This window comes from Hyperolius riggenbachi, chromosome 1 (assembly GCF_040937935.1).
Source record: "Hyperolius riggenbachi isolate aHypRig1 chromosome 1, aHypRig1.pri, whole genome shotgun sequence".
In the NCBI taxonomy this organism is placed as follows: Eukaryota; Metazoa; Chordata; class Amphibia; order Anura; family Hyperoliidae; genus Hyperolius; species Hyperolius riggenbachi.
In genome coordinates, this window is record NC_090646.1 from 245,424,853 (window position 1) to 245,438,285 (window position 13,433).

Below are 13,433 nucleotides of genomic sequence, written 5' to 3' on the forward strand. Positions count from 1 at the left end.
ATAGTTTCTTTATGACAAATCTATTTAAAAAACATCAATACAGCCCAAAAAAAACACTGAATAGAGAGTTCTTGCAGATGGATGCAGTTGTACCACTAGAAGAAAACTATCTTGTCAGATTGAGTCCTACAGATTGGTCACAACCAATATGTGCCTTGCAGCGCAGCAAAAGTGGCATCAAAAGTACATTACATATTTACGCCATATACTGCCTATAGCTTCAAGGAAATTATAGCCGCCTGTCAGTGGCTAAGGTGCCAGTTTTAGCTCTGAAGTAGGCCGTGCGGAAGGCTTTGAAAAGATTGTTTGCGGAAATTATTGGTGTTGTCTAAAGGCGCCGTGCTGCGTTGTCACGATGTGTCACTGAATTGACTCCAGTTTTGTCAGATTTGACAGGAAAATTTTCCTCATACCTGACAGAGCCATAACTTCAGACCACAATCTGAATAAGCTTCTTTTTCTTTTTCCACATCTGTGTTTTTGTGTAGATAGGCTGTTGTCATGGAAAAGAGCAGCTACACATACACACCATTAGTGCATCCATTTTCCCTGTTTATGAGGCAAATAACTCACTTACTTACTACACATTACCTTATTAGATGATATAAACATGTCTGTCATTTGCATGTCCTATCACATAAGAAGAACAAAAGACGATCCAAGAGAAGATTCTTGCATGTGGCAAGCTTCATTTGGGAAAGATTTAACTGGCAAATTACATTTCCTCATCACAAAATAGCTTTCACAGGAACCGCCATAAAATACACTTAGCAGCCAGTACTAAATCTTCCTCTTAGTTTATCTTACTGTATCTGATATCTGCCTACTGCCTTATTCTCTGCACTGTTTACATAATCAGCTAAGGCTATTTTTCCGCAAGGATATTAAATCTTACCTGCGTTCGTCCGTATGTGAATTTTTGCATTACTTTATGCAAATTTTCATGTGCATATATTGATATGCACATATTGCATACATTGATATTTATCGTAATCAATAACCATTAAATGGGAAACAGATATGTAATGCTAAAATCTGCAGCATTATATCCGATTTTTGTTTTGGATGGGAATGGACTGTAAAACCACATTAAATGGAAACTATTCCATTTAAATTACATTGCTTTCAGTAATAATGCGAATTTTCGCAATGCAAATTGGCAATCAGTGGAAATGGGCTCTTACTGGGCATTAGTAAAGGAGGAAATGCCACCTATAGTCCCATTACTAAGCTATTATAAGCATTAATACATTCTATGTAAAAAAAAAAAAAAGCACAATACATTGGAATAGATAAATAACAAGTTAACATCAAGATAAAGGAAAATTCTTCAGACTGTCATTGGACTGGGAATTAAGTAGGAATGTGATTTGTAATATATATCCAATTTCTCGTGAAAAATGTTTTGATCGATCAGATAAATTCTGATCAGAAGAAAAATCGGTCACTACACCATCAACGAACCAATCTTTGTTTCCTATCTATCACAACCAACTAGAAATCCAAATTTTGGTTTGACCAAAATCAAATCAAAATCAAATGGAGATTATTTCCAACCAATCTGACCAGAATTTCTGATCGCTTGAACGATTTTTCGCTAGAAATTGGACCGTTAATGGCCACCTTTAGTATTATTTAGTCAGACTTTGCAGCTATTGTTGCATAAAATATGAAATACAGTGTGGCTTATATGGCAAGAAACGAAATAAAATGTCTAAAAATAGAGAAGGAATTGACTCCCTGACTCTTTGATACAGGTGACAGGGTACACAATCCTTAAAGTCTTCCCCATTGACAGCATCTGCAGTTTCATAGTCAGCTTTTCTTCTTCATGTCTTCTTAGATCTCTTGGCAATTCCACCAGACTTAACCTCAGCAGCGGCAATGTACAGAGGACCTGTTTATGCTCTTCATGATGTGTCTGATAAAATCCCAATGACAAATTCACCTCTCCTTGACCCTCTTCCTAATTTGAAAATCAAAGTGTACAACTCATCTGGTGTTGTAACGCCTCAAGATGATCTGTTGGATTATGCCTCAAAACTCTCCCCTCAAATTACCCAATCCCTTCTGGAAAATGACACTCTAAACATGAAGAACCAGAGCCTTGCAAGGCAAACGGATCCATCCTGCACTGCATTTGGGACATTTAACTCATTGGGCGGACACCTGATCATTCCTAACTCAGGTAGGTGGCACATAGTGTCATATATGCTGTTGTGCATTGCCATTTTTTTAGGCATAAGCAAGCCAGGCTCAAGCCTGAGGTGACACCTGCAGTAAGGGGCACTACATAGCATTTCTTGGCATGCTTTGCTTTAGGAATGTATACACACTACTGCTAGTTTGATTAAGACAAGGATAGGTGATGATTTTAACACCTAAATGGGCACTGCTGATTAGCATAGCAAAGGAGAGCTAAACAGCATAACAATGAGATGGCAGGTACTATTCTTTTTGTGTTTCAAATATTTTTATTTGTTTATAAAATCAGACATATATATCCAACAATATACTGTATGTCTAGAACCATAACATACAAATAGTGAAATCTTAGTATATACAGGATGTGGTTGCAAAAATAAAGAAACAAGTCCAATATTTAATATGGCAAGAAAGCAGAAAATAATGCAAAATACACTAATACGATTGCTAATTACAATGCAGTAATAATTGTAAAGCAAATAAGACTATAATATCCAACACACAAATTGCAGCAAATATGTCACTAGATAGATAGATAGATAGAAAGATAGATAGATAGATAGATAGATAGACTTTGCCTGGAGCACCAAAATGGTTAGAAACAGCCCTACTATCGTGGCCCTGATACAATTGCAGTAATAGCTAACATTAAGGGCTGGTGATTGTTTAACTTATGTGGTTTCAAATTTGCATTATACAGCTGGACTGCATGGATAGGAATATTAACTCACTCAGCAGCGAACGTAAGAACTCAGTTGAATGTCCTTTTTATCGGCCTCGATTCCTCAAGTTGGATCACACACAGAAAAGTGCTACTAGTGGGCCCCAAGGTGAAGTGTAAAGGCCCACACACACGCTAGATGAAACTCAGTTGCCTCTGCCAAGAATCTAGTATGTGTTCGACAGCCCCTGATACCCCCCCCCCCCCCCCCAACCGGTAGGTCAGTGAACCATCTTGGTGGATCACTTTGGCCAAGCAATGGCCAATAGCATTGTTCTCCCCACTCACCACACCCCACCATGCCACTCTGCACCCTCTGCATAGAACAGAACACATCACTCACTTGAAAGCTAGCAATGCATCTGCACAACCTCGGCCCTCCAGTCTTGCTTGAGTGATTGGGTCCTGATCCCTGTTGGGCAACACTGATTGAGTGCAAGTATGAGCCTTTATGCTCATCAATGATACAATCTTAATTGTACAGTCTTGCCAAATCAGTGAAGTAGAAGCGTAAACTGAGTGAATATATTTTGTATGTATACTTTCCAGATTCCAGATTTTGATTGCTATTGTGGGCTCTTCATACATCTCTAATAGCTTTCTCAGTATAAATGACTCTCATTTTCTTCAAGTACAGTTAGCTGTCCTTTTTTTGATGGTATGGTAGTTGACCTATTTAGTATATAATCCATTGAAGGCTTTTAGTTGTAGCTTCCCCACACATTTCAATTAGCGTTCAGTTCCTCGGTACATTGTTACAACTCTGCACGTTTACCTCTACATAAAAGCTGTCTATTGTACAGGCACTTACACATATGATATGCATTGCCCATTCCATCTGGAAATAGCAATATTTAGAAATAGAATTTGTTGTTTTCGTCCACAGCATGCAATTTAAAAAATATGACTAAATGTTTGTTTTCCTTTAAAAAAAAAAAAAAGGAGAAAATGTTGCTTTTTTCAGTCTTTTCCTATCATTTCACCTTATACCAATTATTTTGCTTTAGAGAGCCATAAGTAGGGCTTCAATCTCCATGGCAACATCTCTACTCTTGGCTTTGAGGACTTAAATCTAACATTGCCCTGTAAAATAAATTCTTTTTATGAAAACATAAATGGGAGCTTGAAACATAAATTGCCTGTCTTCGCCTTACAAGTGTAATTTCCTAGCATTTAATTGATTTCTCTGTTTGTTTCTTTTATCTTCATATTCTTTAGGAGTGAGCTTGCTGATTCCTGCTGGGGCAGTACCTCAGGGAAGAGTGTACGAAATGTTTGTGACTGTTCACAGGAAGGAGAACATGAGGTAACTGTGTTGCAGCATCTGCTTCATCCAAATAAGATCATTATAACAACACTGGTGGTCAGAAACGAATCGAGGAGAAAGGAATCTGATTATTTAGATACTTTTTAGCTTTCATTTTCTATAGCACAGATCCCAGTTTTAGATTTACAGAAACGCTCCCTTCACACTGGCAATAAAATCGTCACGCTTAGGAGAGTGCAATGAAATGATCAAAAACATGTGAACAAATTCTATGTAAAACAATAAGGTCCATTCTCATCAGTCCATTAGTAATGGATTGGTTTGATCTGTTCCAAGTGGGTGGTGACAGGGAACACATGGATGAAAAACGAATGCCCATATGTAACAAACTGATCTGCTTGAAACTGAAAACCGGTTCATTTTTACATGATCAGTTTTTGTTCCATGGAATGAGAAACCAGTTTTAACCTTGAGCCGAACCCTAACACTGACTTTTATTTGGAACTATTATGCTAAAATATACATTTGACTTTAACGTTGGATGGTTTGGATGCTTTCCTTTCTTTTGAAGGGCATCCAAGATAAAATTAGTAGGAAGAGGATGATTATACTTTGATCAAATCAGGAAGGCCTCAGCCACGACCCCCCTTCACCCCCTGGCAACACTCCCGTGAGCACACGGGCATACTCGCGCACACGGCACGAATACGCGCATGCACGTCTCCCTACACCCATCCTCCTCTTTTCTCTAAAGTCTATCCGCATGCCATGCATGCACACCAGGCACAACACATGGACACAGGGACACAGTAGGATGCAACGACAGGCAGTTTAATATATAGGATGTGTGACCTCTATGATGCAGTGACACTCAGTAGGTTGAATTTGATGGGCAAGTGCCTTTTTTTCAGCCTAGATGACAATGTAATAATACGTATTGTTAACCTTACGTAAAATAACTCAGTACAATCTCTGCATCCTAATTAATCACCTTACACTCTAAACTAAATATAACAATAACTTTCCTTATACAAAAAAAACTACCCTATACCACAGAATTCACAGAATGCTCCCCATACCCAGCTGGCTTTAAGCTTTGATCAACAATGTTACAAAAACAGTCCTTAGATTCAAGATTTTACTTGCAGGAAAATTTAAAGAAGGGTTAGTGAGTATGTGAATGGAATATTCTAGATTGTCTAACTTATGCAAAAAGTAATACAAGCTTATAGACTGAGGTGTCCATGGGAACAGGAGACTCTGATATGAAAATGTACCAAATTAATTTACACCATAGGTCACCTTCACAGTCATTGACATAATATACTTGTTGATTAAAGAATGTCTTCTTAGAGGTGAAAAAAAAAAACAGCAAGGCTGATGACTTTAGAATCTTTTCATTTTCTTTAGTGAAGTTCAAACAAAATATTCTTTGTTCGGCTTTCAATCAACTCTATGTTCTTTTCATAAATAAATTAATTAATAATAAAAAAAACAGAGACAAATAGAAAAAGACATTTTTGTATCCTGTATAGAAGAAGTAAACCAGAAATTTGCCTTCTTATAACAGAAGGTACCTATTTGCAATTATTCAGGTTGAAGTGAGCATATGATGTCTCCCACAATGCATCACTGCTGTATATGCTGAACATCTCTTTAAGGTTCCTGAAAGCTAAACACACCTCCTGTCAGGGTTCTTGTGAACTGTTGGAGTTCTGTTGATCCTGTCACTGGTATCAGGGTGTGGGGTGTAAGTGAGCATGTGCACCCCACAAGGGATGATGGGCCAAGGGATGATGGTAGACTACTTTGCTGCTGGGTGCTTGCCAGGACATGACCCCCAGGACTACCACACCAGTGATGGAGGATACCTGACTGCATAAGAGGGGAATTCTGGCAGTGTGGAGCAGGTGTTCGAGCAGGCTAAATCAGGCAGGCAGACATGTGAAGCAAGGGATTAGCCAAAAAGGGGGACGACTTGGATAGGGGATCCTGGTAGAAGGGAATGCCAAAAGGGAAACAGCTTGGAGGGGAACGGCGACAAAATGCTGTGGCTGATGACCAGGGGTGCAACAGCATCCAAACAGTGAGAGTGCTGGACTTATATATATAGTGACAGGTACAGTACCGCCTCCGGCCACTGCACAAAAGGGGGAGCTAGCGCGCATGCCTAGCAACAAGGGGAGACTCCAGCACCAAGGAGGAAGTTGGGTTGGAAGGAGAGAGGAGCTGCTTGGGATCCAGCGACTGGAGTGTATCGAGTGATCGTTACCCTACGCCGCTCTGACAAGAGAGGCAGCGCAGGAGCAAGGAGAGGAAAGTGGCACAAACAATTGTGACACCACCAGAACTGCTGGAATGCAATGATGTATCAGCTTGTCAATTGTACAGAGCCACAATAATCCAACATACAGACTGTTTCAGACTGGTTGATGCTCATCAGTGCACTGGGTGGATTAATGTAGCTCTATAGGGTAGGACTTGAAATGCCCAGAGCTAAAGATTGCCCAGCAAGGTTATGGTGAACCAGAACTCCTAGGAGTGTGTAAGGGGCTAAAAGAGACCAAAAAGCCATCTTACTAAAATGCTATGCAAAAACAGAAATTTGCCTTCTAAAAAAGAAGGTATTTATGATTATTCAGGTTCGAGTGAGCTTCTGTGATGCCCCACAATGCATTACTGCTAAGTATACGAATCATCCCTTTTGATGTCCCTGAAAGCTAAACACACCTCCAAAACCTCTGTAATAAAAAAATGTATATAGCTCAGTTGGATGAGATATTTAAAGAAGCACTACAGCGAAAAACTGTAAAATGTAAAATATGTGCAAACATATACAAATAAGAAGTACATTTTTTCCAGAGTAAAATGAGCCATAAATTACTTTTCTCATATAATGCTGTCACTTACATAGGTAGTAGAAATCTGACAGAAGTGACAGGTTTTGGACTAGTCCATCTCTTCATAGGGGATTCTCAGCAAGGCTTTTATTCTTTATAAAGCTATTCCTGAAAAAGGATTTGAACAATGATGCTGGCCAGCTTCCCTGCTCCCTACACAGTTTTTTGGCAGTTGAACAGAGCAACTGCCATTCACTAAGTGCTTTTGAAAATAAATATATCCCTGAGAATCCCCTATGAAGAGATGGAAGATTGAAGGATGTGAAGTTCCGCACGATGTTCCAAAAGTATCAAATTCTTTATTAATTCAGGCCACACACAGAATAAAAGTTTGCTAACATGTTTCAGACACACATTGGTCCTTAATCATAGCCTTGGCTATGTCTGAAACATGTTAGCGAACTTTTATTCTGTGTGTGACCTGAATTAATAAAGAATTTGATACTTTTGGAACATCGAGCGGAACTTCACATCCTTCAATTATCTATGGCTTGGGGCAAGAGTTACCTGGTTCCTAGCTCTGTTCTTAATACCAAGGTTGAGCGGACAGGACATTGAACTTTATGAAGAGATGGACTAGTCCAAAACCTGCCACTTCTGTCAGATTTCTACTACCTACTGTAAGTGACAGCAACATAGGAGAAAAGTAATTTATGGCTCATTTTACTCTGGAAAAAATGAATTCTTATTTGTATATCTTATTTCTGATTTGCTTGGCTTAACAAGGGCGAAAATGGATAATTTGCATATTCAGTGGTAGTGCATTGTGGGTAACCACAAATATTCACTTATAACTGAATTATTGCAAATTTCCTTCTGTTTTAAGAAGGCAGATTACACCTTATTTGTATATGTTTGCACATATTTTAAATTTTACAGTTTTTCGCTTTACTGCCCCTTTAAGTAGGATGAGATATTAGAATACAATATTAAAGCAGATAAATGTTACCAATGCAAAAAGGAAGTCACATAAAGAGCAGACCTCACAGGGACATTAAAGTATAAATGAAGCACATATGGATAAAACAAAATATATTTTATAATAACATACACGTAGGGTTCACATAGGCAGCATAACTAACCAGGAGATAGCGCTGAAGCAAGAGGACCGAGAGAAGACAGGAAAGGCTCAACAGTGTACAGGGCCTTCCTTCTCCATAGGTAAGTATCTAATTATTATTATTATTTTTTTTTACTCACTACAGATTTGCTTTAAAAGGACAACCGAAGTGAGAAGACTATGGAGGCTACCATATGTATTTCCTGTTAAACAATAACAGTTGTCTGGCAGTGCTGCTGATCTATTTGGCTGCAGTAGTGTCTGAATTACACCATAAACAAGCATGGAGCTAATCTTGTCAGATGTGACAATAATGTCAAAAACATCTAATCTGCTGCATGCTTGTTCAGGGTCTCTGAAGTATTAGCATGACAGCCAGGCAATTGGTATTGCATAAAAGGAAATAAATATGGCAGCCTCCATATCACGCTCATTTCAGATGTCCTTTAAAGATCTGTGGTATCCTTATGTTATCCTGCCAAACCAAGACATTACAATATTATAGATGCAGTAGTGTAAACTTAAATAACATCTGTAAAGGTTCGTATACACGCCGTACTAAAGGCAACGCCGGGCGGATCGTTCAGAAACAGCCTTATCAGTCCGCCGACAGACTGTACACACGCTGTACTGTCTGCTGAAAACCTGCCCAGCGGGAGGTGATGACGGACCCGTCGTTGCCTTCAGTCAGACGTGTGTACGAGCCTTTTGCCTTTATATATTGTGTGTTCTGCAACAAAGAGTGCTATTTATTTATGTAACGTCTTGGAAGTTTAATGTTTTCTTTATGGATCTGATATGTACTATCCTGACCCTTTCATGTGCAAAAGGTGAATTATATGCTTGGCTATTCTTGTTTAGCTAGATCAATGTGGTAAATTACTATTCAAGTGGCAGTGCTGCCAAAACTTATTATTTTCATGTGACTGTGTAATACAGTTGCATTCTTGACAATGAATTGGTTTATGGACACAGTCTAATCTCCTTACATCTCATCCAATAATGTACCATAGTTGGAGGACATCCAGCCGTTACACTGTAATTCACAACCATCAGTGCTAATGACCCTTTGACCTACAGTACTTTATTAAGCTATTTTACTAGAAAACATAGATAATTTAACAATGTTCCCTTGCATTGCAAATGTTTTATCCTGTAAACTAACAATAACACAACTATAAGGAAACCGTTTTATATTTAAAACAAAAGTGTCAGGGTGGTATGTCAGGGGTGTAGAAACATCTTTGCTAATGGTCAGAACAGCAAACCATTTTTTGTAGAGGTTTTGGTTTTATATAGATTTATATTTATCATCAGTTAGTATTTGGCATTGATGCTCCTACCTAAGGTGGTAGTGTGACAACTACTGGTAACTGTTCAAAATTCTAAAATAAATTTTACCCCATTATTAACCATTAACTTTAATTAGGATGTATTATTTCCACAGTATTCCATACCTCAAAAAGAAATGCCCTTGTAATTATAAAGTTGTCACAAAGAACGTATAGTACTGCTCAAGCCCTTTTGTAATTTTTTAATATAAAAATTCAACTTTCCATTTTAATCCTGGTAAGGATTTCCAAAACTAAATGCACATCTTTGTAACCATGGTAAATATACTCTGTTTGGGGTACAGATTGTACAAAAGGTTCCAACTTGCTGTACAATGCAGGTGCCATGACTGCTCAGATCCAAAAGCTGCAGTAGTCCAGCAACCAACAGCTGTTTTTGATATTGCTAATTTCAGTTTCCTTTTGGCTGTACTTGTCTGAACATAAACGCAAAATCAGTCAATGATGCTGTGGAGTGCCTGAGCAATCCCGGCTTCTTCTCAGAGTCAGATGGATGGAGGGGGATTCACCAACCCCTATTCACAGTCCAAGAAGCCACAGTTGCAACTTGACCAGTAGTTATAGCCAGTTCACTTGCTTAACCGTGACTGTAAAAGTGCAGGCATTCTCTTGCAAGGATGGATGCAACTAAACTTAACTAAATATGTTAAGCTGGGACCCGCTCTGCATGTCAGGGTGTGTATTTATTGTGCGATGATGCTTGATGACGTTAGACATTGCGAGTTGGCTTTCACTACTGGCTGAGGCATAATTTAATTTATACGTTATTTAGTTTGGCACCAGCAGTAGTTGATATGGTATTAGTATCTATAATTTTATATTTCCAACATTATACTGTTGGAAAAGTTATACATTATAAAAGTCAAACTCCTCTCCTAATCCCTCATCTTCCACTAACCCCCCTACTACCTCTACACCTAACACTGGCCTTCTAACTACAGCTTTACGTAATATTAGCCCTCCTCCTACCACTACACCTAACACTAACCTCACTACCACTCCATCTAGTACTGCTGCACCTAACACTTACCTCTCTGCCGCTACACCACGCTAACTTCACTGTCACTACAAAATGAACTCATAAAAAAAGCAAACCAAGCAAGTAGCAATAAGTTTTCCCAGTATGCCAGTACGTACAGGTGAACTAAATGAAGCTAAGCTATAACCTGATGTTTTGAGGTTCATGGATCCTCCTTTTTGCAAAGTAGCATTGCCAGTAAGTACGTAAGGCTGCAGATCTCACAGCTTTAATCCTTGTTACAGTTTATAGCCACAACTGCAGGTACTTACTTTAACCTTAAGTGTCAGGCTAAAGGTTTATACACAAAAGAAAAAAGTATTGGTTCACTCAATCAAGCTAATAGCTCTAGTATAAGAAATGTCATCCTGCTTTAAGCTACAGATCGTTAGACTCCTGTGCCGGTTTTAAGGTAGAATATTTAAAGGTATTTTAATAGTAAAGTCTAAAAGATTTGTTAGTAATAGAGTAATAGAACTCCCAGAATTTTATTTCATGTTAAATTATTAGACGCTAGATTTTTATGAGGGGCTGTTTTTTTCTCTTAAGAAGTCCCTTTTCTTCCTGTGCAGGGCTCCTGACATTCTGTTGCTGAGTCCTGTCACTGTATAATTTTTTATTCTTGTTGTAATGTGTGGCTGCCATTGAATCTGGTCCCCGGTGATCTTCACTTTGCCATGCACTTGTCAAGATGATCATATTTCTCTCCACTGTAGAAATGGCATTGAGGCCATGACAGCCTTAAAAAAAAAAAGAGACTGTTTGGATTGCAGCAAAGAGAACCACTCAAGCTAAACAAAGTCACACTTAATAGTAAGCAATCAAAGAGTCGATATTGAACTCTAATACATGGTGTAAGGGATAAGTGTGTCCTAGATTGAAAGCAAAACCAATGTAATTTTGCTTTTCGAAAATGCACAATATGTGGTTTAAAAAGAAATACAAGTCTATATAGCAGTGGCTGACATAGAGTAAAATATTTTTAGCAATTTTTCTTTTTCTTTTTGCAAATAATTTGTAATATGTTCTTCAGGATGTGAAAATATACTGCAGCCAATTTATATAGTACAGTATATATGTAGTAATTCACAAAAGTCATGTAGAAAGTCTGTTTTCACAGTATTTATACCAGGGGCTTGCACTGTTCAATGAATTCTGATTGGGCCCAATAACAAATGGAAATAGTAGAATGGTCTCTGTAAACTTGGGAGGATATAACAGCACTATGTCAATATCAGAAATAACATGCCATGCCTTATGCAGTGTTATAAAGTAATTAGGCAATCTTGTTTAGTAACTTGAGTTTGCAATGGTAATCAGAATACGTGACAAGGCTGGGAGCTTAAATATCTTTAACCTGGCAATAAGTAAATTATGCTTCTGATGCATTTTATAGATGCCAGCTGCCTGGCAACTCAATGGGGGGGGGGGGGGGATTAAATAATGCTGCAACCTGTGATAGGGAAATTCTTAAAGTGGATCCAAGCTAAACTTTTACTCATTGCATAATTGTGTTCCTTTCATATAGTTTATAGGGCATTCCACAAGCCAAATCCTTTTTTGTTTTGTTTTAATACTCTAATTCCCTATAAACTAAATAAGCCTCGCCCACAGCTCCTTTTGTGCCTTGGCACTGTAGCAAGGGCTTATGGGAGCTCAGATGGGCAGGAGGAGGAGGAGGTTACTAGCCATTGATTTCAGAGGCAGAGGGGAGGAGGGAGGAGGAGAGGGGACTGAATTTACACACAGGCAAGCTGATAGCATCTCCAGCCCTCAGCTTGTGACAATGTGACAAACAGAACATGGCAGCCCTCATTGTATCACAGGAATAAATAATCACACACTTTTGAAGCTGTTTGCAGCTAGATATGCTGTGTAAACTTTCTAAACTTTAGATAAGATATATAGACAAGTTACTTGTTATAGTTAGTTTTTCATCTCGGATCTGCTTTAACTGCAGATTCACCATTCCAAATGGGTTGTGAGGGTGCGGTATGGTTTACTAAATGATGTCATAGGGTAGCTGTACACATGCTGATTCTTAGCCAAGATCAACTCAGCTGAGCACTTTAAGCATACATCAGCTGGCAAATGTATGTTTTGAGTATGTGTGTCTTTGCTTCAGTCTGTGCATTGTACAAGGAAAACAAAAGTTTGCTTTCTTAAAACAGATTTTTTTTTCTTTGCAATAATTCAGGTTGGAGTGCATAGCATTTTAGTAAGGGGGCTTTTAGGTCCATTGTAGCCCCATACACACCCCTAGGAGTTCTGGTTCACCATGAGCTTGCTAGGTACTCTGCATAGTATAAGCAACCCACACCCCTTACACAGTTACACAGTTTGCAAACAAATGCAAATTTACGTGCTTTGTGTGCACAAATCAATTTTACCATTGTTTAGTGAGTGTGCCCTATAATGTATACATTTTGAAGATGTGATTATTTTCTATTCCCACTGGAAATAGTAATGCACAAATACCAGGAGGTTCATTATTTTATCATGGACTACCCTGCCAAGCAAGTTACGTGAGCAGCAGCAGCGTACTAAAATAGTACTGTGACATAACATAGCAGAGCGTGTGTGCAAACATATGATAATAGCAGGCATTTTCAATTGCATCTGGCATGAACTGGCCCTTAAGAGTTTGACTTAAATCTGTGCTGTCTTTTATTTGTCATTTTAGAGCCTGCATAAATTCTGCTTGTCATACAGTATCAGCACTAATTCTACTTACTGATGTTTACTTTGATCTGGAAACATTGTTTTTGTTATTCATGGTGTCAGCCTGATGACCTTAGGGATATGTTGATGTAAGTTTGAAGTCTAGCGCATCAGTCACAGTTCATTATAGCACAATAAACAGGGTTTCTTTTCATTAGTTTTGGGTACTGTATCCCAAAAGAGACCTCT

At 38.5% G+C, this 13,433-nt stretch overlaps 1 protein-coding gene across 6 annotated transcripts in view; it reads left to right on the forward strand.

Annotated features, from left to right (window-relative positions):
* The window catches only part of UNC5C (unc-5 netrin receptor C), a 534,770-nt gene that overhangs the window by 493,545 nt on the left and 27,792 nt on the right, over positions 1–13,433 (forward strand). For all 6 annotated transcript variants that reach the window (XM_068232277.1, XM_068232283.1, XM_068232291.1 and 3 more), the window contains 2 exons: positions 1,844–2,188; positions 4,145–4,232. In XM_068232277.1, coding sequence (XP_068088378.1) covers positions 1,844–2,188; positions 4,145–4,232 — 433 coding nt within the window. The remainder of the gene's footprint in view (positions 1–1,843; positions 2,189–4,144; positions 4,233–13,433) is intronic.